Source organism: Macaca nemestrina, chromosome 1, assembly GCF_043159975.1.
Source record: "Macaca nemestrina isolate mMacNem1 chromosome 1, mMacNem.hap1, whole genome shotgun sequence".
NCBI lineage: Eukaryota > Metazoa > Chordata > Mammalia > Primates > Cercopithecidae > Macaca > Macaca nemestrina.
The window spans coordinates 223,568,459-223,596,160 of record NC_092125.1 but is presented as its reverse complement, the minus strand read 5'-3'; the positions used below and the strand labels follow the sequence as shown (position 1 = coordinate 223,596,160).

At 48.2% G+C, this 27,702-nt stretch overlaps 2 protein-coding genes across 2 annotated transcripts in view; one reads left to right on the top strand and one right to left on the bottom strand.

The window, feature by feature from the left end:
* Positions 1–1,644: 1,644 nt before the first annotated feature.
* Positions 1,645–15,855, bottom strand: LOC105473137 (DNA fragmentation factor subunit alpha). The gene is made up of 6 exons (XM_011726773.2): positions 15,645–15,855; positions 11,870–12,031; positions 9,293–9,435; positions 5,554–5,743; positions 5,181–5,332; positions 1,645–3,824 (listed from the first exon to the last, which is right to left on the bottom strand). The coding sequence occupies exons 1-6, from the start codon at positions 15,778–15,780 to the stop codon at positions 3,612–3,614; spliced, it is 996 nt and encodes a 331-aa protein (XP_011725075.1). The 5' UTR covers positions 15,781–15,855; the 3' UTR covers positions 1,645–3,611.
* Positions 15,856–18,541: 2,686 nt separating this feature from the next.
* The window catches only part of LOC105473136 (peroxisomal biogenesis factor 14), a 158,815-nt gene continuing 149,654 nt past the window's right edge, over positions 18,542–27,702 (top strand). The window contains exon 1 of the mRNA XM_011726770.2: positions 18,542–18,652. Within this exon, the coding sequence (XP_011725072.1) occupies positions 18,617–18,652 (36 nt within the window). The 5' untranslated portion in view covers positions 18,542–18,616. The remainder of the gene's footprint in view (positions 18,653–27,702) is intronic.

Below are 27,702 nucleotides of genomic sequence, written 5' to 3'. Positions count from 1 at the left end.
CAGGACATTTTCCATTTTCCATCCAGTTCAGCCGCTTGGTGGATTCGCTTCAAGTACAGAATACCAATACCAACGCCCAGACGAGTCAACGAAAGCTGTGTGTGTCTGACAGAGAGAAAAGATTCTGGCTGTGTGTGGTGGCTCATGCCTGTAATCCCAAAACTCTGGGAAGCTGATGTGGGAGCATTGCTTGAGGCCTGGTTTGAGACCAGCCTGGGTAACATGGTTGGGTTTTAATGTACCCTGGATTTCCTAGGAATGTAGCTACTTTGTAAATCAAGGACAGACCCATTTACTGTTCTGGGAAATCCCACTCCCAAGGGCAATGCTGCTGGTGGTGTCTGAGCTGACAATCCCTGTGCTCTGCATGCCAGTCAGCCTGTCAGACACACAGCGAGTCCATGTGTAAGTGCAAGCATCTGACAGTGAAACACACGCCACGTCATTGGAAACTATTTTCCTTTTTGCCCTGAAATAGTACATTTGGGGCATTACATTGATAACTGGGGCTTCTGTAAGTATGAGTGTAGATTACCAGCGATGGCTTCTATTAAAGGATAATTAAGGAGGCATTGCAAAATAAGCTATAAAAAAGGAAATGTTGGGGCTAGTGAGAGCCAATGGAGGGCATTAGTAAAAGGATGCTGAGTACATCTAAGCCCTCCTTGAATCACAGGAAAATGAAACAGTTGTTTTCTACTTAATTGTTTTCTGTATCCCCATCTTTACCCTAGGACTTACTGTGATAATTTTTTTTCGAGACAGTCTCACTCTGTTGCCCAGACTGGAGCACAGTGGCAGGATCTCAGCTCACTGCACTCTCCACCTCCTGGGTTCAAGTGATTATCATGCCTCAGCCTCCTGGGTAGCTGGGATTACAGGTGCCCACCATCACGGCGGCTAATTTTTGTATTTTTAGTAGACGGGGTTTTGTCACGTTGGCCAGGCCGGTCTCAAACTCCTGACCTCAGGTGATCCGTCTGCCTCGGCCTCCCAAAGTGCTGAGATTACAGGTGTGAGCCACTGCACCCGGCCTATTGTGACATATTTTGATATTTCTTTTTTTTTTTCGTGACTGTCTCACTCTGTCACCCAGGCTGGAGTACAGTGGCACAATTTCAGCTCACCTCCACCTCCACTTCCTGGGTTCAAGCAATTCTCGTGCCTCAGCCTCCCAAGTAACTAGGACTACAGGCGTGTACCACGACACCTGGCTAATTTTTTATAATTTTAGTAGGGATGGGGTTTCACCATGTTGGCTAGGCTTGTCTTGAACTCCTGACCTCAGGTGATCCACCCGCCTCGGCCTCTCAAAATGCTGGGATTACAGGTGTTAGTCACTGCGCCCGGCCTATTGTGGTATTTCTTTACTTAATAATTAGCCAATGAATCTCTTAATAGCATTCTGTTTTCCTCTAAGCATGCATAAAAAACGGTCAAGTAAGTCCATGATAAGTCATTACCTTTTCCCTGCAAGGAGTGTACTATAGATTACCAAACCTGCAGAGCCAGTCTGTATGGAGACAGGAGGACTAACCAGGCTTGCTCTGCTTCACACCCAGAGACTTGGAGTCATAGCACACGGAAATTGCTTTAATGACCTTTTATACCCCCTGCTGATAAAGCAATTAGAAAACTGAAGAGTTTCATAGTGGTAAGATATAATTTAACAATACTGAATTAGATATTAGAAATGGACTCTCCATATGTCCCTATGGTCTACAAGCTTAATGTGGATCTTTAAACCAACAAATAAAACAATTCATTAACTGGAGAAACAAGTTTGTGGCCATAATCAGCACTCTGTAATGTCCCATCTTCACCACTATCTGTGCTTAAAATTCTGCAGTGCTATCTTCAGAATAAGGATAATGATTTGCAAATACGACCATTTCTTTTCATTGCCCTTGACAATTACCTTTTTAAAAAAAAGAAAAGTAGGGTCTTACTCTATCATCCAGGCTGGAGTGTGGTGGCATGATCAGAGCTCACTGCAGCCTTCAACTCCTGGGCTCAAGCGATCCTCTTACCTCAGCCTGAGTAGCTAGGACTATGCCTGGCTAACTTAAAATTTTTTTTTGTAGAGAGAGAGTCTTGCTATGTTGCCTAAGCTGACAATTACTTTATTAAAAAAGTTTTTTTTCTGGGCCAGGGGCGGTGGCTTACGCCTGTAATCTCAGCACTTTAGGAGGCTGAGGCGGGTGGATCACCTGAGGTCAGGAGTTTGAGACCAGCCTGGCCAATGTAACAAAACGCTGTCCTTACTAAAAATACAAAAATTAGCCGGGCATGGTGGTGCATGCCTGTAATCCCAGCTACTTGGGAGGCTGAAATAGGAGAATTGCTTGAACCTGGGAGGTGGAGGTTGCAGTGAGCTGAGAGTGCACCACTGCACTCCAGACTAGGTGACAGAGTGAGACTCTGTCTCAAAAAAACAAAACAAAACTTTTTTTTTTGAGATACGGAGCCTTGCTCTGTTGCCCAGGCTGGAGTGCAGTGACACGCTCTCAGCTCACTGCAACCTCTGCCTCCCAAGTAGCTGGGGTTTCACCATATTGGCCAGGTTGGTCTCGAACTCCTGACCTCAGATGGTTCGCCCACATCAGCCTCCAAAGTGCTGGGATTAAAGGTGTGAGCCACTGTGGTGCCTGGCCTTTTTTTTTTTTTTTTGAGATGGAGTGTCACTCTGTCGCCAGGCTGGAGTGCAGTGGCGTAATCTCGGCTCACTGCAAGCTCCACCTCCTGGTTCAAGGGACTCTCTTGCCTCAGCCTCCCGAGTAGCTGGGACTACAGGCTCCTGCCACCAAGCCTGGCTAATTTCTTGTACTTTTAGTAGAGACGGGTTTCACTGTGTTAGCCAGAATGGTCTCGATCTCCTGACCTCGTGATCCACCCACTTCGGCCTCCCAAAGTTCTGGGCTTACAAGCGTGAGCCACAGTGCTAGGCCCGGACTTTCTTTTTTTTTTTTTAACTGTTCCATATGGGGCAGGGCTAAATGTTAGGTGTGCGCCCATAGTCACCGCCAATTACTTTTTTTTTTTTTGTGAGATGGAGCCTCGCTCTGTCACCCAGGCTGGAGTGCAGTGGCGCAATCTCAGCTCACTGCAAGCTCCGCCTCCCGGGTTCACACCATCCTCCTGCCTCAGCCTCTCGAGTAGCTGGGACTACAGGCGCCCGCCACCATGCCAGGCTAATTTTTTTGTATGTTTAGTAGAGATGGGGTTTCACCGTGTTAGCCAGGATGGTCTCTATCTCCTGACCTCGTGATCCACCCGCCTCGGCCTCCCAAAGTGTTGGGATTATAGGTGTGAGCCACCGCGCCTGGCCAATCACTGCCAATTACTTTTGAACAGAGAACATAATATGTAATTAGAGGAGGTGGGATATTGTTGATGCAGCTACATCTTTGAAAATTGGCAGAAGTCCTGAAGCTGGTGGGGCTAAAAAAAAAAAAAATTGGTGGAAGGGCATATGTTGAGACCTGGAATAGCTTTTCTGGAAGGTGCTCTAAGGTGGGGGTAGAGTAGTACATAGGTAGTCAAATGATGAGGCTGAGGGAGTCTACCAATAACAATGCCACAGAGCTTCCTTGGCACACTTCCCGCTGCTGCTATGTGGGCTCTTGTTTGGCTCGCTTAGGATTTTGCCGTTCTCCAGGTGGTGAGGCCTTCCTTGCCGAGATGCTCCGGAGGGAATGCAAGCTCTGCATCTGCTGCAGGCGCAGGGCGAGCTCCCGCTCACAGGCCTCTTGAACAGTCTCCGTCTTCCTTATGTCCCAGTTCAAAGCAACAGCCAGTGCTTTGGGGTCTTCCCTGGTAACCAACTGTAGCAAGAATAAGAACTCCTGAGAACTGGGCCTTCTGTGCGCCTCTCCTGCTGCTCTCCTGACTCTCTTTTGGGGAGTGCGATGAGGCAGTACCTGTTTATGTTACCTCTTCACACTGAAATGCCGGGTTTCCTTTACCATCAATTGCCATGAGCTTTTTTTTTTTTTTTTGACAGAGTCTCGCTCTGTTGCCCAGGCTGGAGTAGAGTGGTGCGATTTCCGCTCACTGCAAGCTCCGCCTTCCTGGTTCATGCCATTCTCCTGCCTCAGCCTCCCAAGTAGCTGGGACTACAGGCACTGGCCACCATGCCCGGCTAATTTTTTTGTATTTTTTTTTAGTAGAGATGGGGGTCTCACTATGTTCGCCAGGATGGTTTCGATCTCCTGACCTCATGATCTACCCGTCTCGGCCTCCCAAAGTGTTGGGATTACAGGCGTGAGCCACGGCGCCTGGCCGTCATGGGCTTTTTTAAGATGAGTTTTCACTCTTGTCGCCCAGGCTGGAGTACAGTGGTGCAATCCTGGCTTACTGCAATCTCTGCCTCCTGGGTTCAAGTGATTCTCTTGCCCCAGCTCCCGCCACCACGCCAGGCTAATATTTGTATTTTTAGTAAAGATGGGGTTTCACCATGTTGGTCAGGCTGGTCTCGAACTCCTGACCTCAGGTGATCCACCTGCCTCGGCCTCCTAAAGTGCTGGCATTAACAGGCGTGAGCCACTGTGCCTGGCCAAGCATGGGCCTTTACTTACAACACCAACAGGAAGCAGTCCTTGGAAAGTTTACTTGGAGCAACTCTAAGGTCCTCCACCTTCAGGAAATTTAACCGAGCTCAAGTCAACAGTTTCCTTCCCTTCTATCTACAATAGGGAGGTACTTGTGACAGGGACAAGGACAAAGAATCAGAAGTAGCACCCACCCTGGCGGGTCCCCTTCCTCAAGCTTTTAGTTCCCTGTTCTTAGCCAGCAGGCGACGATCCCTCAAGTTTGCCTTTTCCTGTGACATTGACAGACCTCAGGATGGACTATAGATCTTCTTTAACCATGGAAAGAACCAGAAGCCATCTCAGAAGATTGGGCCCCGCTATTCCTCCCTGTCAGGAACAGTCATTTCATTACCAACCTGGGACCAGAGTCTATCGGATGATCTGAAAAGTGTATGCATTTTTCTTTAAAGCTACTTTGATTTAGACTAATGAGATTTTTGCAAATGCTGGGGCATAGAATAGGCAAATTGGCAGCTAGGATTCACAGTCTGCAGAGGTGAACAAAAGGGTCCACACGTCTCTGCACGGTAATACTACATCCCAGGGCATGTCCTTCTCTGTAGCTCAGTGACCCTGGTTTCCGCCCACCTCCAAATCCTGACTAGATAAGCTCAGCTCTGGAGCCGGCTTCTCCCTCAGTGCAGTAAGGATGTGGCTCGCCAGCGTGACGTCCGAGGAGGCCTCTCTGCTGATACCCGTGTCTACTGCATCTGCCTCCTCACCCAAGGCAGCTTTGGACTCTGCAAAGGAGACACGAGACAGAGATCAGATGTGGTGTGACCATACAGCCACATGACCAACTCGCCACAATAATTGGCTGGGCAAGAGAGAAACGTGCCCTTCCCGCATCCTAGCAGCTGTGGCTTCAGTGGCTCTGGCTGCATCACAAATAGTGTCCTCCCGAGGGACGCCTCCATCAGCCCTGAATTCTCAGAGTAACTCTGCCTGCAGAGAGTCCTACCTTCCTGCTTTGACAAGAGGCTGCCCTCTTTCTCCAAAGCCTCGAGGTACAGCTGCAGGAGCTGCTTGGACTGACGCACTTCCTCTCTTTGGTCAAGCACTTGTTGGAGTGTGTGCTGCAGCTGCTGGACAGTGGCACAACTCTGGAGTAGTTCCTGAGCCAGGTCTGCGCAGGGAGCGTCAACAAGCATCTAAAAAACAAACAGACGCTGAGAAATCTACAAGGACTTTCTTGTTTTTGAGATGAGTCTGCTCTGTTGCCCAGGCTGGAGGGAGATGGCGCGATCTTGGCTCACTGCAACCTCCGCCTCCCAGGTTCAAGCAATTTTCCTGCCTCAGCCTTCCTAGTAGCTGGGATTACAGGTGTGTGTCACCTAGCCCAGCTAATTTTTGTATTTTTAGTGAAGTCGGGGTTTTGCCATGTTGGCCAGGCTGGTCTCAAACTCCTGACCTCAGGTGATCTACCCACCTTGGCCTCCTAAAGTGCTAGGATTACAGGTGTGAGCCACCGTGCCCGGCCTACAAGGACTTTCTAAACATGGTGTTCTACCTCTCAAATACATCCATTTCAGAACTCACTGAATCCATTTCCCAAAGTTACTTACTATGATGGTTGGCTGAGAGTCAAGAGAAAAGCATGTGATTTTTCCAGTTTTCTTCTAGTGTTAAAATTGGGAAGAAGGGTCGGGTGTAGTGGCTTACACCTATAATCCCAGCACTCTGGGAGGCTGAGGCAGGAGGATTGCTTGAGCCCAGGAGTTTAAGACCAGCCTGGGCAACACGTTGAAACCCTGCCTTTACGAAAAATATAAAAATTAGCCGGGCATGGTAGAGTACGCCTGTGGTCCCAGCTACTTGGGAGGCTGAGGTGGGAGGATTGCTTGAGCCCAGCAGGCAGAGGTTGCAGTGAGCCGAGATCACACTACTGCACTCCGGCCTGGATAACAGAGCTAGACCCTGTCTCAAACCAAACCAAACCAAACCAAAACACCACCAAGAAATCATTTCCTCAAAGAGGACTTCCTCCATGTTCCAATCTAGAGTAGCCCCCATCACTCTCCGCATCCCACCGTCTGATATGCTTTCCTGTTGTTTTCTGCCTCCCTTCATCAGAATACAAGCACCATTAGAGCAGAAACTATGTCTGGCTTGTTCGCCGCTGCACGCCCAGTGAAGGAACCATGACAGGCACAGGATGGGGCTCAATCAACATTTTCGGGGCCAAGCGCAGAGGCTCATGTCAATAATCCCAGCACTTTGGGAGGCCACGGTGGGAGGATTGCCTGAGCCCAGGAGTTCAAGACCAGCCTAGGCAACATGTGAAGACCTCATCTCTATAAAAAATTAATTAATTTTTTTGAGATGGAGTCTTGCTCTGTCACCAGGCCGGAGTGCAATGATGTGATCTCAGCTCACTGCAACCTCCGCCTCTGGGTTCAAACTATTCTCTTGCCTCAGCCTCCCGCGTCGCTGGGACTACAGGCACACGCCATCACGCCCAGCTAAGTTTTGTATTTTTTTGTTTTTTGAGACGGAGTCTTGCTCTGCCTCCCAGGCTAAAATGCAGTGGTGTGATCTCTGCTCACTGCTACCTCCGCCTCCCAGGTCAAGTGATTCTCCTGCCTCAGCCTCCTGAGTAGCTGGGATTACAGGTGCATGCCACCACGCCTGGCTAATTTTTATATTTTTAGTAGAGACTGGGTTTCACCATCTTGGCCAGGTTGCTCTTGAACTCCTGACCTTATGATCCACCCACCTCGGCCTCCCAAAGTGCTGGGATTACAGGTGTGAGCCACTGCGTCTGGCTCTATTTTTAGTAAAGACAGGGTTTCACCATGTTTGCCAGGATGGTCTTGATCTTTTGGCACCATGTTTGCCAGGATGATCTTGATCTTTTGGTGTCGTGATCTGCCCACCTCAGCCTCCTAAAGTTCTGGGATTATAGGTGTGAGCCACCGTGCCGGACCTTATTATTTTTTTTTTTGAGAGTCTTGCTGTTGCCGAGGTTGGTGTGGTATAGTCATGGCTCACTGAAGCCTTGACCACCTGGGCTCAAGTGATCCTCCCACCTCAGTTTCCTGAGTAGCTGGAACTATAGGCACACGCCACCACACCCAGCTAATTTTTGTAGAGAGAGGGTTTTACCACATCCAACTCCTGAACTCAGGCAATCTGCTCACCTTGGCCTCCCAAAGTGCTAGGATTACAGGTATGAGCCACTGCACCTGGCCTACAAAAATTAAAACAAAAAACAGCCCAGTTTGGTGGTTGAAGCCTACAGTCTCAGCTACCTGAGAGGCTGAGGTGGGAGGATGGCTTGAGGCCACGAGGTCGAGGATGCAGTGAGCTATGATCATGCCACTGCACTGGGTGACAGAGCAAGACCCTGTCTCAAAGAGAAATTTTCTTTGAATGAAAACATAGTTTTTTTATCCCAATCTTTTTTTTTTTTTGAGACGGAGTCTCGCTCTGTCACCCGGGCTGGAGTGCAGTGGCGCAATCTCAGCTCACTGCAAGCTCCGCCTCTCGGGTTCACACCATTCTCCTGCCTCAGCCTCCCGAGTAGCTGGGACTACAGGCGCCCGCCACCACGCCCGGCTAATTTTTTGTATTTTTAGTAGAGACGGGGTTTCACCGTGTTGGCCACCATGGTCTTGATCTCCTGACCTCGTGATCCGCCCACCTCAGCCTCCCAAAGTGCTGGGATTACAGGTGTGAGCCACCGCGCCTGGCCTATCCCAGTCTTACTAGGGAGAAAACACAAGGAGAGAAGCTAAGCTGCCGGCTCAAAGTCGTGGTGATAGCGCTGGGATGTGAAGCCAGCTACTACAATGCTACATTCTCTAGCGGGCATCCCTGACCCCAGGGTCCACCTAACTAGGTTTAGGGTGGATCCCAGGCATTTGCATTAAAAAAAAAAAATTTGGCCAGGCATGGTGGCTCACGCCAGTAATCCCAGCAGTTTGGGAGGCTGAGGCAGGTGGATCACTTGAGATGAGGAGTTGAAGACTAGCCTGGCCAACATGATGAAACCCCATCTCTACTAAAAATACCAAAATTAGCTGGGCATGTTGGTGTGCACCTGTAATTCCAGCTACCCGGGATGATGAGGCAGGAGAATCACTTGAACCCGGGAGGTGGAGGTTGCAGTGAGCTGAGATCGCACCACTGCACTCCAGCCTGGACGACAGAGTAAGACCGTGTCTCAAAAAAAAAAAGAAAAAAAATGCGCAGGTAATTCTGCTTCATGATGAGGGTTGAAAAATCACTCTAGGTGAGAATGAAAAGATGAAAAATCTTAGTTGTCATTTAAGAATTATTTAAGGCCGGGCGCGGTGGCTCACGCCTGTAATCCCAGCACTTTGGGAGGCCGAGGTGGGCGGATCACAAGGTCAGGAGATCGAGACCACGGTGAAACCCCGTCTCTACTAAAAATACAAAAAATTAGCCGGGCGCGGTTGTGGGCGCCTGTAGTCCCAGCTACTCGGGAGGCTGAGGCAGGAGAATGGCGTGAACCCGGGAGGCGGAGCTTGCAGTGAGCCGAGATCGCGCCACTGCACTCCAGCCTGGGCGACAGAGCGAGACTCCGTCTCAAAAAAAAAAAAAAAAAAAAAAAAAGAATTATTTAAAAATTAAGATTAAAACAAAGAAATTGTTATGGCAAGTATGGAAGCTAAGAAGGTGCTGGGCGGGGGGCAGAGGCCAGATAAGCATCGCGGCAGATTGTGGAGGAGGCTTACCTGGAGGTCTTCCTCTGAGAGGAGGATGATGCTGGACAGATCTTCTTTCAGCTGCCTGGCCACATTCTTCCACTTCAACCCTGCTCCCCTGTCTGTTTCATCTACATCAAAGGACTCTTGGGAAATCCAAGCTGTACCTCCATCTGACATATGGGAGAAAATGCCAGTCACAGAACAACCTGAAGTGCTGTTTTCACCTCCTCTCCAAGCACACACAGACCTCTTGAGGATCTAGATTAATTTCAATGGGAAAGAAGCATCTTATCTCAAGGATTCACAGGAGGGCCAATCTCCATCTAGGACCTTGATTTTCCCTCTTCTTTCATCTTTTTTTTTTTTTTTTTTGAGACAGTCTCACTCTGTTGCCCAGGCTGGAGTGCAGTGGCACGATCTTGGCTCACTGCAACCTCCACCTCCCAGGTTCAAGCGATTCTCCTGCCTCAGCCTTCCAAGTAGCTGGGATTACAGGTGCCCACCACCATGCCCAGCTAATTCTGGTATTTTTAGTAGAGACGGAGTTTCTCCATGTTGGCCATGCTGGTCTCAAACTCCTGATTTCAAGTGATTCTCCTGCTTCGGTCTCCCAAAGTGCTGGGATTACAGGTGTGAGCCACCGTGCCTGACTCTCTTTCATCTTTATTTCTGTGTGCAATGGCTCTGTATTCTTCCATAGAAAGAAGCCATTTAAACCCAATGTATGGTCACACATACACAGAATCCCATCACACTTCTCCTTTTGGTTTCTGTGCGTCCAGGTGTATCCTGTTTTTGTAAACAAAAACAGTCATTTTTGCCAGCATTTCTCTGGTGCTTGGTCCCTTCTTTTTTGGGGGGACAGAGTTTCACTCCTGTTGCCCAGGCTGGAGTGCAATGGCGCGATCTCGGCTCACCACAACCTCCGCCTATTGGGTTCAAGCGATTCTCCTGCTTCAGCCTCCCGAGTAGCTGAGATTACAGGCATGTGCCACCACGCCTGGCTAATTTTGTATTTTTAGTAGAGATGGGGTTTCTCCATGTTGGTCAGGCTGGTCTTGAACTCCTGACCTAAGGTGATCCGGCCGCCTCGGCCTCCCAAAGTGCTGGGATTATAGGCGTGAGCCACAGCACCTGCCCCTTTTTTTTTTTTGAGACGGAGTCTCACTCTGTCGCCCAGACTGGAGTGCAGTGGTGTGATCTTGGCTCACTGCAAGCTCCACCTCCCGGGTTCACACCATTCTCCTGCCTCAGCCTCCCGAGTAGCTGGGACTACAGGTGCCTGCCACCATGCCCGGCTAATTTTTTATATGTTTTAGTAGAGATGGGGTTTCACTGTGTTAGCCAGGATGGTCTCGATCTCTTGACCTCGTGATCTGCCCATCTTGGCCTCCCAAAGTGCTAGGATTACAGGCCTGAGCCACCGCACCCAGCCTGGTCCCTTCTTTAACTGGGGGAGCTGTAGCCATCAATTGCTGTCCCTTAGGCATGAGTACAAAGGTGGCTGGTAGGGCCACTGCTGTAGGATACTTTCCTCAATTTTGTGGCACACTTCAAGACACTTTTTTTTAAAGTCCCTCCCTAAAAGTAATCCCCTCTCAAGACACTTCTTGATCCTTGGTCACCAATGTTAGTCCCCTTTATATCTCCTGTGATGATGATGACAGTGACAGGTAACATTTATTGAGTCCTTAACTATGCGCCAGGTAAGATCTAAACGTTTCATATCAGTGGTTCTCAAGTGGGAGCGATTTTGCCCCCCAGGAGACATCTGACAATATCTGGAGTTATTTATTCTTGGTTATCATAGTTGTAGGGGGAAGTTCCTAATATCTAGGATGCTGCTAAACATCCTACAATACAAAAAGCATCCTCTCCACAACTCCAGCCCCAAATGTCAACAGTATCATTGAGAAACCCTGGTTTGATATGTACTATATTTTCTTTACAACAATCTTAGGGGACAGGTGCTATAATTATGATGTCAACAAGGTACTGAGAGGTTATGTAATTTGCACAAGGTCACGTGGCTAGTAAATGGTAGAGCCAGGATCCAGACCTAAACAGCCGGACTGCAGCCTGCAGCACTGAGCTCCCTGCCAGGCTGCATTTTAGTTGCTGTCTGTCCATGACTTAGTTGAGAACTGGGCCCATGTCTCATTCATCTATTTTTTTTTTTTTTTTGAGACACAGTCTCGCTCTGTCGCCCAGGATGGAGTGCAGCGGCACCACCTCAGCTCACTGCAACCTCCACCTCCCAGGTTCAAGCAATTCTCCCGCCTCAGCCTCCCAAGTAGCTGGGATTACAGGTGCCTGCCACCATGCTCAGCTAGTTTTTGTATTTTCAGCAGAGATGGGCTTTCGCCATGTTGGCCAGGCTGGTCTCAAACTTCTGACCTCAGGTGACCTGCCCACCATGCCTGGCCTCATTCATCTTTATCTCCAGGACTCAGCACCATGGCTGGCACATAGAAAATGCTCAGTAAATGTTTGTTGAACAAATGCTTAAAAAGCCAGACAAATGGCAACTGTCTGTGCAGTGAAAGTAATCATGACGGATGCTGTACTGCATAGGCCGTTTTCGATATGGCTAGAGTTTCTCACCTGAATTGTTGTAGGCCCATTTCTCATTATTGGCCAACGCCACAAACTTAGTATTGGAAGGTAGACACAGAAAGTAATCGTCATCATCCACTATGGTGCCATCCTCTGCCAGGACCAGGGTGACTGGTGTCAGGGACTTATCAATGGCCAGAATGTCACAGGCTGAAAAGAATAAAATATTTGGCAAATGACAAATAACCATAAGTAAAGTATATCTGTCCCTGCACCTCAAGTAGGTATGGCTCCAGAGCTGAGCAGAACTCCTGGTAGGTAACAACTAGAATAACAATCATCACTTCTAGCACTAATAGAACACTCATCACGTGCCTGATTCTGTTCTAAGTGTTCTTTTCTTTTCTTTCTTTCTTTTTTTTTTTTGGTAGCAGGGTCTCACTCTGTTAACCAGGCTGGAGTGCAGTGGTATGATCTCGGCTCACTGCAACCTCTGCCTCCCAGGTTCAAGTGATACTCCTGTCTCAGCCTCCCGAGTAGCTGGGATTATAGGTGTGCACCACCGTGTCCAGCTAATTTTTGTATTTTTAGTAGAGACGTGGTTTCACCATGTTGACCAGGCTGGTCTCAAACTCCTGACCTTGTGATCCGCCTGCCTTGGCCTCCCAAAGTGCTGGGATTAGAGGCGTGAGCCATGAGCCCAGCCCTAAGTGCTTTTCTTTTTTTTTTTTTTTTTTTGAGACGTAGTCTCACTCTGTCGCCCAGGCTGGAGTGCAGTGGTACAATCTTGGCTCGCTGCAACCTCCGCCTCCCGGGTTCAAGCAATTCTCTGCCTTAGTCTCCCGAGTAGCTGGGATTACAGGCGCTGGCCACCGTGCCCGGCTAATTTTTGTATTTTTAGTAGAGACAGGGTTTCACCATCTTGGCCAGCCTGGTCTGGAACTCCTGACCTAATGATCTAGCTGCCTCGGCCTCCCAAAGTGCTGGGATTACAGGCGTGAGCCACCATGTCTGGCCTAAGTGCTTTTCATATACAGTATTTAATCTCATAATAATCCTGTAAAGTAGGTACTATTATTAGTTCTGTTTTATAGATGATGAACCCAAGGCTCAGAGAGGTTAAGTAACTGGTCCAGGATCACGCCGGAAGTGGCAAAGCTGGGACTTAAACCCACAAAGTCTGGCTCCTGAAAGTAGCTCCAGCTACTCTGCACTCATGTGTGGTACGCATTTGAGTTTTTACTGGAATGAACAACCAAAGTCTGGTCTGATTCCCTGCGAACAAGCAGTCTCTCATTCATTTATTCAGTTGTCCTCTTTTTTTTTTTTTTATTATTGAGATGGAGTCTCACTCTGTTGCCCAGGCTGGAGTGCAGTGGTGTATCTTGGCTCACTGCAAGCTCCGCCTCCTGGGTTCACATCTTTCTCCTGCCTCAGCCTCTTGAGTAGCTGGGATTTCAGGCGCTCATCACCACGACCGGCAAATTTTTTTGTGTTTTTAGTAGAGACGTGGTTTCTTCATGTTAGCCAGGATGGTCTCAATTTCCTGACTTCGTGATCCGCCCGCCTCAGCCTCCTGAAGTGCTGGGATGGATTCCAGGCGTGAGCCATCACGCCCGGCCCTCAGTTGTCCTCTTAAATTCTACGTGACGAATGTCAAAAAATACACCAAAAACACCAGGCGCAGTGGCTCACGCCTGTAATCCCAGCACTTTGGGAGGCCGAGGTGGGCAGATCACGAGGTCAGGAAATCAAGACCATCCTGGCTAACACGGTGAAACCCCGTCTCTACTAAGAAAGTACAAAAAATTAGCCGGGCGTGGTGGTAGGCGCCTGTAGTCCCAGTTACTCCAGAGGCTGAGCAGGAGAATGGCGTGAACCCGGGAGGCGGAGCTTGCAGTGAGCTGAGATCCCGCCACTGCCCTCCAGCCTGGGCGACAGAGCGAGATTCCGTCTCAAAAAAAAAAAAAAAAAAAAAAAAAAAGGGCCGGGCGCGGTGGCTCACGCCTGTAATCCCAGCACTTTGGGAGGCCGAGGCGGGCGGATCACAAGGTCAGGAGATCGAGACCATGGTGAAACTCCGTCTCTACTAAAAAAAATAGAAAAAATTAGCCAGGCGCAGTGGCGGGCGCCTGTAGTCCCAGCTACTCGGGAGGCTGAGGCAGGAGAACGGCGTGAAGGCGGGAGGCGGGGCTTGCAGTGAGCTGAGATTGCGCCACTGCCCTCCAGCCTGGGCGACAGAGACTCCGTCTCAAAAAAAAAAAAAAGAAAATGCTTTTTGTTCTTCACAATATCTTCCTTAGCAGCTTCTTTTTTAACCTATGGGAAAGTATAAAAGAAGTGGAAGCTTCTATCAGTAGCTTTTCATATTATCATTGGCCGAGAGGTTTTCTCCAGGACAGGTCTGTGCTATCCCATTTAGTGATAGCAATGCTTCAAATACTAACGAGACTGGAGTGGGCAGAAATAGCCAAGAGACTACAAATATCCTTCAGCGGTGTTGTCTGCCACCCAATAGAACAGCAAGGCATGTATGGGCTGGGCTGCAGAGAACACGAGCCTCTGTGCCACGCACATCCAGCCAAGGCACTGAAGGGGAATTAGAAGTAATCTAATGTCAGGAAAAACATACATAAATGCTTATATGCAAAATCCATGTCACCAAAGCATTTATAATGCATTCGCTGTTCATGGGCCTCTGAAAATTTCCATATGATCTCTGTTGGTGACTGAGAGTAAGCAACTGTCCCCTCTGACACACACTGTGACTACATGCCTGGGGCTGGCTCACACATTTAACCTGTCAAACTTCTTTAGGTAAGCAATTTGTTGCTACCGGCTAATAAGACTTGCGAGTCACTTAAATATATCAGCTTATTTGAGAGAAGCAACAATCCTTTGAAGCAGGGCTGTAAATATTTTTTTTTTTTTTTTTTTTTTTTTGAGACGGAGTCTCGCTCTGTCGCCCAGGCTGGAGTGCTGTGGCCGGATCTCAGCTCACTGCAAGCTCCGCCTCCCGGGTTCACGCCATTCTCTTGCCTCAGCCTCCCAAGTAGCTGGGACTACAGGCGCCCGCCACCTCGCCCGGCTAGTTTTTTTTTTGTATTTTTTAGTAGAGACGGGGTTTCACCGTGTTAGCCAGGATAGTCTCGATCTCCTGACCTCGTGATCCACCCGTCTCGGCCTCCCAAAGTGCTGGGATTACAGGCTTGAGCCACCGCGCCCGGCCAGGGCTGTAAATATTATACCCAGTTTGCTGATGAGAAAACTGAGGGTTGAGAGACGGTTAACTGCAAGGCCAAGCAGCTGGTAAAGGTATGGGGCCGGGCTCGGAACTTCCGTCGGCTCCGTCACTTATAACTCACGTTCCTTGTCTGGACCTCCAGAAATGGTCAGTAGCAGCTCCCTCTTTCCCGCATAGGTTCCTGCCAGAGCGGAAGGTGGAAACCCCTCCCCACCCCGCCGTGGGCTCAGCTGGGGGTTCTTGTACCACCCGAGTGTGCCGGAGTGGCAGGAACCCAATGGGCTCCTCTTGGTCCAACAACTAAGTGATTTCAGGCAAGAGACCTAAGCCGAGTTTGGCTTAATGTGCACTTTGCTTCCTGGCTCTCTTCCCACCACTGTGGAGTCTCACACGAGATTAATTACGCTCAAGCGCCTGAAATCTGTAAATCGCTAAGCCTACCTGGACCATTTCTGTTCCAAGGCTCCACCCGAGCTACAGGAATCCCCAAGTCGCCTCTCCTGACCCCGCCTCGCCCCCGCCGGACGTCCTCTCCCGGCCCCGGCTCCCCCACCCCCTCGCCCGGGGTCCCGAGCCAACCCTTGCTCCTCAGGTCTTCGAGGCAGGAGGCGGCCACGCCGTGCTGTTCGCGGCTGTGGTTGCGGCGCAGCAGACACGGCTTTAGAGTCCGGATCTCGCCAGATTCTGGTACCCCGGCGTCCCCGGTCACTTCCATCCTCTCCAAAGTGGGACCTGCCCGGCTTCCAGAAGCCGGGGAGGCGGGAGCGGCGGCCCTCCTACTCGACCCCCTTCCGCAGCCTGCCGGGAGATGTAGTTTGCTCCGCAGGAAATCACACGTGAGACCAGGGCACGCCGGAAGATGTAGTTCTAGTTGCCGCTAATCACATGTGGCGTCGAGGCATGCCGGAAACTGTAGTCTCTGGGTTTAAAGCTGCTTTCGTTCTATCGCGCGATTCAGCCTAGGAGTTGTTTTTACCTCGTATTTAGGAGCTGCATTCGCGCATTCAAAAATAAGGCCAATAGAGACTTATTTTGCATGACGATGCACATGCCTGTATACGGTATTGAATTTTTAGAGCATTTCTATTCGCATATGAGATGCATGATGCTAATAACAGACACCTGCATGTTTCCACCCATTCTATTTCCTGCTTCAACTGTGCAAATTAGTTTGGGGTCTCAGAATAAAATGCTTAAATAAACATAGTAAGCATTAAAGTCTCAAATGCATCGGAGAGGAAAGGGGAAATGCGAACCTCGGCACTGCTGGAGATTGTTCAGATGCCTCTTGACAACATACTCATCTTTGTTTTAATATTGCTACTACGGAAAAGTTTGTTTTTTTCTTCCTGAAAAATTAACATCTAAGATAAACGAATAGTAATAAAAATGATCAAAAAGTTCCTCTCTTAAAAGAGGGCATTTTATGTAAACTAGAAGTAATTATCTGCTCATATTTATTCATTCGGGGGACAGTTTCCTTCCTTGTTTTTTTTTCTTTTTTTGAGACAGCGTTTTGCTCTGTCTCCCAGGCTGGAGTGCAGTGGCGCGATGATGGCTCACTGCAGTTTTGATCTCCTGGGCTCAAGCCATCCTCCCACCTCATATTTTGTTTACGAAAACGTGGGTGAGGGCCCCGGGGGCGGCGGCTCACCCCTGTAATCTCAGCACTTTGGGAGGCCGAGGCGGACAGATGGTCTGAAGTCAGCAGTTTGAGACCAGCTTGGCCAACATGGTGAAACCCCGTCTCTACTAAAAATACAAAAATTAGCCGGCCGTGATGGCGCACGTCTGTAGTCCCAGCTACTCGGAAGGCTGAGGCAGGTGAATCGCTTGAACCCGGGAGGCGGAGGTTGCAGTGAGCCGAGATCGCACCACTACACTCCAGCCTGGGCGTCAGGAGCAAGACTTCGTCTCAAACAAAAACAAAAACAAACAAACAAACAAAAAAAAAAGTGGGAGAGGAAATTAGATATTTATCTCAAGAAAAGTTTAGGCATTTAAAACAGCGTTTAGTAGGAGGAATTATTAAGTCATGCCTTTTAAGCAGTCTATATTGATCAAAACACAACTATAATAGGAGCTGGCGGTTAACTCTAATGTAGGTATCCTTTTTCATATAATTTCATTTTTAATTTTCTTATCTTATTTTTAGACAAAGTCTCGCTCTGTCGCCAAGGCTGGAGTGCAGTAGCATAATCATAGCTCACTGCAGCCTCAACCTCCTGGGCCCAAGGGATGCTCCTGCCTTGGCCTCCTAAAGTGTTGAGATTACAGGTGTGAGCCACTGCTCCTGTCCAATATTTAATTTAAAATCCAACAATTAAAAAAAAATCTAACAATTCAACCAGAGTAAAATAATGACGTTTTGTAGAAGCCTCTTCTCTTCAAAATGCCTTTTGTGTGTTCTTGCAATAGACCTGCACTCTTATCTGAGTCCTATCCCCACAATACTGTAATTGTGTGTGTGTTTGGCCTGGGCGTGGGAGTAGGGACTGAGTCTTTTTTTTTTTTTTTTTTTTTTTTTTTTGAGACGGAGTCTCGCTCTGTCACCCAGGCTGGAGTGCTGTGGCCGGATCTCAGCTCACTGCAAGCTCCGCCTCCCGGGTTCACGCCATTCTCCTGCCTCAGCCTCCTGAGTAGCTGGGACTACAGGCGCCCGCCACCTCACCCGGCTAGTTTTTTTGTATTTTTTAGTAGAGACAGGGTTTCACCGTGTTAGCCAGGATGGTCTCGATCTCCTGACCTCGTGATCCGCCCGTCTCGGCCTCCCAAAGTGCTGGGATTACAGGCTTGAGCCACCGCGCCCGGCCAGGGACTGAGTCTTGAATCTTTTTATTTCAAGGCCTACCAAAGTTCCTAGCATATAGTAGGCACTCAATGAATGGAACTGAACTGATGTCTAAAAATTAATTTCCAAGTTTCTTCGCATTCATCCATTAGCAAGTACCTAAATATGCTCACGGCACTGTGGGGATGGGCAGAGATTTAACTCAATAAGAATAATATGGGCCGGGCGCGGCGGCTCACGCCTGTAATCCCAACACTTTGGGAGGCCAAGGCAGGAGGATTACCTGAGTTCGGGAGTTCGAGAGCAGCCTGACCAACATGGAGAAACTCCATCTCTACTAAAAATACAAAGTTAGCCGGGCGTAGTGGTGCATGCCTGTAATCCCAGCTACTCGGGAGGCTGAGGCAGGAGAATCGCTTGAACCCGGGAGGCGGAGGTTGCGGTGAGCCGAGATCGTGCACTCCATCATAGGCGAAGAGCGAAACTCCGTCTCAAAAAAAAAAAAACACCAAAACCCCAGAATAATACACATATAACAACGCAACAACGCAAAGAAGCTATAGACTTGGGATCTTCCTGGAAAGCAGAGATTAACGGAAACTATGCAAGGTGACCCGGACACCCGGGCTCCACCCTCTGCCCCAGTCCCCCACATCGACAGGCTCTGTTCCGGCTACCTTAGTCTGGGCGGGAGGGCGAGAGCGAGGGCGCCTGGGAGAAACCTCGCCCTGCGGCGGTTGATTAGTCAGGCCTCAGAAAGATGGCGTCTTCGGAGCAGGCAGAGCAGCCGAGCCAGGTAAGGGGAGTGGGACTGCTCCGCTGTGCAGCGGAGACCCCGGCTGGAGGGGGCGCTGAGCATACGGCTGGGAGCCGGGTAGGGACCCCGAGTCTCCGAGGCTGGGGACCCCGACCTCTTGCCCCCTCCCGAGCCCCGCCCCTCCCCAGGTCCTCCCTGCCCGGCCCCTCCCCCGGTGACCCCTCTTTGACCACATTCCGGAGCCCGGGCTCTGGTGCTTGGCCTTGCCCCCGGGTCCCAACTTCCTGCCTGCCAGCACCTCTGGTCCCACTTGAGCTTGGCGGGGAGGGTGGCGGGACCTTTGGGAAGTCCTCAGCCTTGAGCTGCGAGGGCTTGAGAAGGAGAGGATAGATCGTTCCTGGCTGTCCCCTCCGGGGAGGGGCCTGATTCCATCAGGGTTCCCACTCCCTCACGGCCTCAGCCTCCTGGAGTGGCTGCCAGCCTCTTCATCTGTAGTCACCTTTGCGCTTTTCTTGTCAAGTTGGAGAGTCAGAAATAATATAGTCGAGCCCTCGCAGTGCGTTGATAGGAAAGGGACGCACTGTGAATAACAGACGCCACCAAGCTTTTGGCTGAGGACCCATCCTCGCTTCCCTGGGTTTGGTTTTGTTGGCCGAGAGCTCCGCTCTAGCTTTTCACCTGCAGATTCAGACAAATCCCACTCCAATAAGGGGACAATAGGGACCAGTGTTGACGCCTGTGCCTTTGCGGTAGGGAGGCAGTGGATGATAAGGCCTCCGAAGGGGTTTATAGTCCAAAGGTGGGGTGGGGTGGGATGGGGTGAGGAGAAAAAGGCTAAGAGAGATCTTACATTTAACTGCGTATGTGCTGTCATGTTGAGGACAAATTACATCTATTATCTCGTTTAGTGTTCACTACAACGTTTATGAAGTGCAGGCTGTTAACCTCCATTTCACAGAAATGAATACTAAGGGTTTGTGACATGCCCCAAATCGTGTGCCCTGTTGAGCCTGTATTGTACCTGTGTGACTCCACTAGTCTTCCATATATTTTTGAGTTTAGTTAGGATTAGAATGAGGAAGAGGAATATAGTTTCAACTTGGGGCCTCATTCCTCCTCTCCCACCTCCTTGAAACACGTCTAAGAGTTTTCAGCAACTTACTAGTATTTCACTTCCTTTAGAGGTAGAAGACCACCGCTTAGTGTTTCTTACTGTCTTATTCTGCGTATCTGTTACAGGAATTGCACTTAAAGGAGTTGGTGTGTTCCCCCATACCAGCTTCTATTAGCAGTGTGAATGATTCAGGAAGAAGATGTCTTGATTGTAAAACATGGGAAATAACAAGGACTGATTGTGGCCTTCTCACTGTCAGGTGTTCTGGAGTTTGGCAAGTGTCTTGCGAGGAGGGCCTCTCCTTTCTTGCCTTACCACATTTAGTTTGTGAAATACTGAGGCATCTTGGGGTCTGGATTTCTCTTGAATTGTTTTGTGTTAGGAATGCCCGCAGGCTGGGATTGAACGGTGTCCTCAGTTCCTGATTCTTTTTTCTTTTTTGAGACAGAGTTTCTCTCTGTCACCCATGCTGGAGTGCATTGGCACAATTTCGGCTCACTGCAACCTCTGCCTCCCGGGTTCGAGCTATTCTCCTGCCTCAGCCTCCCAAGTAGCTGGGACTACAGGTGCCTGCCACCACACCTGACTAATTTTTGTATTTTTAGTGGAGATGGGTTTCACCATGTTGGCCAGGCTGGTCTTGAACTCCTGACTTCAAGTGATCTGCCCGCCTCAGCCTCCCAAAGTGCTGAGATTGTATGCGTGAGCCACCATGCCTGGCTCTGTTCCTGATTCTTACACGACATTTAATTTGCCCGTGCTGTAAGCAGTACTAAAAATCTTGCCACTTGGAGCCATTGTCATGCCCAAGGATTCTTTTGGTTTTGCAAGTTTGCCTTCTCTGTATATGTATTTAATAGAAAAGGATCTAAGGTCCTTTAAGGGGGCATGGCCATCACTTACTTGATTTTCAGCTCTGCTTCTTCTTTGCCCTGCTTTCCAAAGCTGGTAGAGGTAGGATTGCAACAGAACATGCCAGCAGCCTGGCAGAAAAACTTGAACTTTTTTTTTTTTTTTTTGAGACGCAGTCTCGGTCTGTCGCCCAGGCTAGAGTGCAGTGGCGCGATCTTGGCTCACTGCAACCTCTGTCTCCTGGGTTCATGCCATTCTCCTGCCTCAGCCTCCCGAGTAGCTGGGACTACAGGTGCCCGCCAGCATGCCTGGCTAATTTTTTATATTTTTAGTAGAGATGGGGTTTCACCGTGTTAGCCAGGATGGTCTCGATCTCCTGACTTCGTGATCCACCCGCCTTGGCCTCCCAAAGTGCTGGGATTACAGGTGTGAGCCACCGTGCCCAGCCAAAGCTTGAACTTTTCTTACCAGATTCTATCGCTATCTAACAAGTAGCAAATGCACACTTTTTGAATGAAGCAACGCTCTTCAGCAACTGTTTGTTTCATTTTCAAGTCTTGATCAATCCAGTTTCCCATTTCTCCGATTAAAGCAGTATAGGATTGAAAGGACTGTTTAGCTAATTCCCCCACACCTGGTTTGTTGTGTAGGGTTAGAACCGTGGGGCTGAGCCAGTATTCTGTCTCTCACAGAAAGTTTGTTCGTTAGCCTTGTCCTATCAGTCTCTGGTTTCTAGTGATTAAAGGTGAATAACCTTCTCTTCCCTTGAGAGGCAGTGTAGAATAGTGGTTACAAGTACAGGCTCTAAAGCCAGACCCTCTGGCTTGGAATCCTAACTCCACTAACTTACCAGCAATGTGATCTTGGACAGGTCTACTTAATTTTTCTGGACTTAATTTCTCCATGTGTGAAACAGGGAAAATACTAGGACCTATCTCATAGAGTTGCTCTGAGGGCCAAATGAGTTATTTATTTATTTATTTATTTTTGAGACCGAGTCTCACTCTGTTGCCCAGGCTGGAGTGCAGTGGCACGATCTTGGCTCACTGCAACCTCTCCCTCCCTGGTTCAAGTGATTCTCCTGCTTCAGCCTCCCAAGTAGCTAGGACTACAGGTATGCACCACCATGCCTGGCTAATTTTTGTATATATATATTTTTTAAGTAGAGATGGGTTTCACCGTATTGGACAGGCTGGTCTCAAACTCCTCACCTCAGGTAATCCACCCGCCTCAGCCTCCCAAAGTGCTTGGGATTACAGGCGTGAGCCACTGCGCCTGGCCCTAAATCAGTTATTTATGTAAAAGTGCCAGAACAGTGCCTGAAACAATGTGTTGTCTATTATTATTATTCAATTTAATAAGTTCTGAATTTGCACTCACTAATGGATCTAAACTTTCCTCAAGTTCTATTACAATATCTTTTGGGGTATCATTTTTCATGTGTTGACTACTTGTCTAGTAAAGTTCTTTTATTCAGAAGTAATTCCTTAACATTTCAAGGAATGCCCTGAATGCTAGTGTTTATGCTAGCTGTCCTTCATTACTTTTGCACTTCAGGAACATACTTTTTCTTTTTTTTTATTATACTTTAAGTTCTAGGGTACATGTGCACAATGTGCAGGTTTGTTACATATGTATACTTGTGCCGTGTTGGTGCGCTGCACCCATCAACTCGTCATTTACATCAGGTATAACTCCCAATGCCATCCCTCCCCCCTCCCCCAGGAACATACTTTTTCATAATGGTATAGTCTTTTTAGTCTATCCTCAAGGCGATTTGTTGGAATTTCATTTATTGCTTCCTTTGTTCTGTGTTCCCCACATTGCTCTGTTTTACGTGGTTGATCTATTGATTGAGACAGGGTCTAACTCTGTCACCAGAGTGCGGTGGTGTGATCATGGCTCACTGCATCTTTGCCCGCCCGGGCTCAGGCAATCCTTTTGTCTCAGCCTCCCGAGTAACTGGATCTATAGGTGCACACCATCATGCCTGGCTAAAGTATTTTTAAAACAGTTTTTGTAGTGGTGAGTTCCTGGCTGGGCGTGATGGCTCATACCTGTAATCTCAGCACTTGGGGAGGCTGAGGTGGGAGGATCGCTTGAGGCCAGGAGTTTGAGACCAGCCTTTGCAATACAGGGAGACCTCATTCCTAGGAAAATTTAAAAATTAGCCAGGCACGGTAGCGCTTGCCTGTGGTCCCAGCTACATAGGAGGCTGAGGCGAGAGCATCACTTGGGCCTGGGAGGTTGAGGCTGTAGAGAACGGTGATTGTGCTACTGCACTCCAGCCTGGGTGAGAGAGCAAGACCCTGTTTGGGGGGAAAAAAAAGAGAGAGAGAGAGAGAAAAAGTGCTGAGATTATAAGCATGAGCCACCACGCCCAGCCAGCATGGCTGATCTCTCATGGAAGTCCTTTCTGGTGTGTACATGTTGGAGCCCGTAGGAATGAGAAACGTTATCTCTATTTCCCAACTTTCCTACTAGCTTTTCTTCCTTCGCTGAACAACAGAGGCATGGTTCAGTCTGATTACTTCACAGTTACTGAGTATTGAGTATTACTGTGGAAGGTAGATTTCCTATCTGTAGAGGTTCACTGAGTACGGTAAATTTTGCATTGAGAGGCTACAGAAGCAGGCAGGGAGAAGAGCAGAGTGAAAGAGTGGAAGAGCATGGCCTCACATCCTGGCAGGTTTTGGTGGAACTTCATCACTCACAACTATTGGACTTATCACTCCACATTTCTGAATATGTTTTCTCCTCTGTAAAACGAGAGCAATAATAGTTACCCTAAAGCCGGGTGTGGTGGTGCATGTCTGTAGTTCCAGCTACTCAGGAGGCTGAGGCTGGAGGATTGCTTGAGCCCAGGAGTTGGAGTCTATAGTGCACGATGATCACATATGTGAATAAACCACTGTACTCCACCCTGAACAGGGTGAAACCCTATTGCTTAAAAAATAAATAAAATAAAAAATAATTACCCTTTTAGTGTTGACTGAGATCACAGCTGTGAAGAGCACCTGCTGCATGGTAAGTGCCCAGAGTTAGTTTCCTTCTCCCAGTCTTTACATGTAGTTCTGAGAGTCTGTTGAACTCTTGAATAACAGTAGGTCAGACAAGGTATTTGCCTTCTCAACTTTTTTTTTTTCTTTTTTTTTTTTGAGACGGAGTCTCCCTTCCCTCTGTTGCCCAGGCTGGAGTGCAGTGGCTCAATCTTGGCTCACTGCACCCTCAGCCTCCTTGGTTCAAGAGGTTCTCCTGCCTCAGCCTCCTGAGTAGCTGGGACTACAGGTGCGTGCCACCATGCTTGGCTAACCTTTTTTTTTTTTTTGAGATGGAGTCTTGTTCTGTCTCCCAATCTGGAGTACAGTGGCACGATCTCGGCTCACTGCAACCTCTGCCTCCTGGGTTCAAGTGATTCTCCTGTCTCAGCCTCCTGAGTAGCTGGGACTACAGGTACCTGCCACCACGCCCAGCTAATTTTTTTGTATTTTCAGTAGAGATGGGGTTTCGCCATGTTGGCCAGGCTAGTCTTGAACTCCGGACCTCAGGTGATCCACCTGCCTCGGCCTCCCACAGTGTTGGGATTACAGGCGTGAGCCTTGCACCCGGCCTCAACTTTTTATTTTGAAAAATTTCTCACATAGAGAAAAGTTGAAAGGATAATACTGAGAACTTCTGTAAAATTCCCATAAAAACTTCACCAAGATGCACTGTTCACATTTTGCTGAATTTGCTTATGTCAGTATCTATCTATCTATCTATCTATCTATCTATCTATCTATCCATACATACATACATACATACATATTTTTTTTGGGGGGGGAAGGATTTCTAGTAAGTTACAGACATCAAGGATTTTTCATCCTAAAATATTTCACCTTGTCTCTCATAAGAGTAAGGTTATTATTCCCCTACATAACCACAATACCATTATCACAGAAGAAATTTAAGTGTTGATAAATAATATTATTTAAAACAGAATCTGCACTCAAATTTTCACACTTAAAACAAATCAGGATCTAGTGAAGCAACAGAGTTTGCATTGATTTGTTTCTTTAGTTTCTTTCTTTCTTTTTTTTTGTTTGAGACGGAGTCTTGCTCTGTTGCCCAGGCTGGAGTGCAGTGGTGCAATCTTGGCTCACTACAACCTCCGCCTCCTGGGTTCAAGAGATTCTCCTGTCTCAGCTTCCCAAGTAGCTGGAATTGCAGGTGCCCACTACCATGCCTGGCTAATTTTTTTGTATTTTTAGTAGAAACAGGGTTTTGCCATGTTGGCCAGGATGGTCTTGAACCGCTGACCTCAAGTGATCCACCCACCTCGGCTTCCCACAGTGCTGGGAGCCACCATGCCCAACCTTAAACTTTTTTGTTTGTTTGTTTGTTTTTTGAGACAGGGTCTTACTCTGTCACCCAGTCTGGAGTGGAGAGGTGTTATCACAGCTCACTGTAGCCTTGACCTCCTGGATTCAAGTGATCCTCTAGCCTCAGCCTCCCGAGTAGCTGGGACTATAGTCGTGCACTATGATGCCCAGCTATTTATTTTTTGTAGAGGTCAGGTCTCGCTGTGTTGCCCAGGCTGGTCTCGAACTCCTGACCTCAAGCGAGCCTCCCGCCTTAGTTTCCCAGGCTCCTTTTACTTAACGTATATTTTTGAGATTCATTCATAATGAGGAACAGCGAGTTTATTATCACGACTTTATATAGTTATATAGTTACTACATTGTATGAATGTGTTTGGCCATTTATTATTAATCATTCTACTCTTTTTTTTTTTTTTTTTTTGAGACAATATCTGGCTCTGTTGCCCAGGCTGAAGTGCAGTGGTACGATTTCGGCTCATTGCAAACTCTGCTTCCCAAGCTCAAGCCATCCCCTACCTCAGCTCCTCTGGTAGCTGGGACCACAGGCACATGCCACCACACCTGGCTAATTATTTTTGTAGTTTTTGTAGAGATGGGGTTTTACCATGTTGCCCAGGCTAGTCTTGAACTCTTGAGCTCAAGCAATCTGCCTGCCTGGGCCTCCCAAAGTGCTGAGATTACCAGTGTGAGTGACCACACCTGGCTACCATTCTACTTTTTTTTTTTTTTCCTTTTTTTTTTTTGAGACTGAGTCTTGCTCTATCACCCAGACTGGAGTGCAGTGGCACAATCTTGACTCACTGCAACCTCTGCCTCCTGGGTTCAAGTGATTCTTCTGCCTCAGCCTCCCGAGTAGTTGGGATTGTAGGCACCTGCCACCATGCCTGGCTAATTTTTGTGTTTTTAGTAGAAACGGGGTTTCACCATGTTGGCCAGTCTGGTCTCGAACTCCTGACCTCAAATGATCTGCCTGCCTTGGCCTCCCAAAGTGGTGGGATTATAGGCCTGAGCCACTGCGGGTGGCCCATCCACTTTTTTTTTTTTTGAGATGGAGTCTCACTCTGTCGCCAGGCTGGAGTGCAATGGCGCGATCTCGGCTCACTGCAACCTCTGCCTCCTGGGTTCAGGTGATTCTCCTTCCTCAGCCTCCCAAGTAGCTGGGACTACGGGCGCGTGCCACCATGCCCAGCTAGTTTTTGTATTTTTAGTAGAAATGGGGTTTCTTGATGTTGGCCAGGATGGTCTCGATCTCTTGACCTCATGATCCGCCTGCCTCATCCTCCCAAAGTGCTGGGATTACAGGTGTCAGCCACCGTGCCTGGCCGGAGCCATTTTACTTTTAATGGACATTAGATTGTTTCACTTTTGGGGTCATTACAAATACTACTGCTGTGACAACACCTGTACATGTCTTTCTGTGAACATAATATGTGCACTTCTGGTGAGTTCATCTACATTTTTTATTTTTTATGGTATTGACATGTTTGGAGAGTCTGGACTACTTGTTTTGTGAAATGTTCCACCATCTGGATTTGTCTGATTTGTTCCCTTATGTTTAGATCCAGGTTAAACATTCTTTTGTGAGAATATTAAATAAGTGACATTGTGTCTATCTATGTATCACATCTGGAGGAACGTGTCCCATTGTTGAAGATTAAGTTTGAGTGCTTGGTTAAGGTGGTGTCTATCACATTTCTCCATCATAAAGGTAACTTGCTAAACTAGTTGCTTTCTTTGCAACTTTGCTAGTATTTTTTAAAATTTTTGAGACAGGGTCTCACTCTGTCACCCTGGCTAGAGTGCAGTGGCACAGTCATGGCTCACTGCAGTCTTGACCTCCTGGGCTCAAGGAATCCTCCTGCCTTGGCCTCCCAAAGTGCTGGGATTACAGATGTGAACCTGGCCAAGTTTTTTTTTTTTTTTTTTTTTTTTTTTGAGATGGAGTCTTGCTCTGTCTCCAGGCTGGAGTGCAGTGGTGTGATCTCGGCTCACCGCAATCTCCACCTCCCAGGTTCAAGTGATTGTCCTGCCTTAGCCTCTGGAGTAGCTGGGACTACAGGTGTGCACCACCACGCCTGGCTAACTTTTTGTATTTTAGTAGAGACGGGGTTTCACTATGTTGGCCAGGATGGCCTCGATCTCCTGACCTCATGATCTGCCCGCCTAGGCCTCCCGAAGTGCTGGGATTACAGGCATGAGGCACCGCGCCCAGCCTGGCCAAGTTTTTGTCAGTATTTTAGATTTAATATTTTATTGACTGACAAAGTCTTATGGCCTAAACTTTACTGTGGAATTCGAATAGGTGTGTTGTGATCAGTTTGAGTTTTGACAAATTGTGTATACCTGTGTAACCACTACCGCCCCTGAACCTGTGTAACCAACACTGCCACAAGCAAGATCAGTAGTTTCAGTATCCCTAAATGTTCCCTTACACCCCTTCCCAGTGAATCCTTGCCTGTGGTCCTAGGAAATCTGAACTGTTTTCTATTACTATAGATTATATTTGTCCCTCCTAGAATTTCATATGGATGAATTCATTATGTATTCTTTTATGTCTTTTTTTTTTTTGAGATGGAGTCTTGCTCTGTTGCCCAGGCTGGAGTGCAGTGGTGCGATCTCCGCTCACTGCAAGCTCTGCTGCCTCCCGGGTTCACGCCATTCTCCTGCCTCAGCCTCCCTAGAAGCTGGGACTACAGGCGCCCGCCACAACGCCTGGCTAATTTTTTTTTTTTTTTTTGTATTTTTAGTAGAGACGGGGTTTC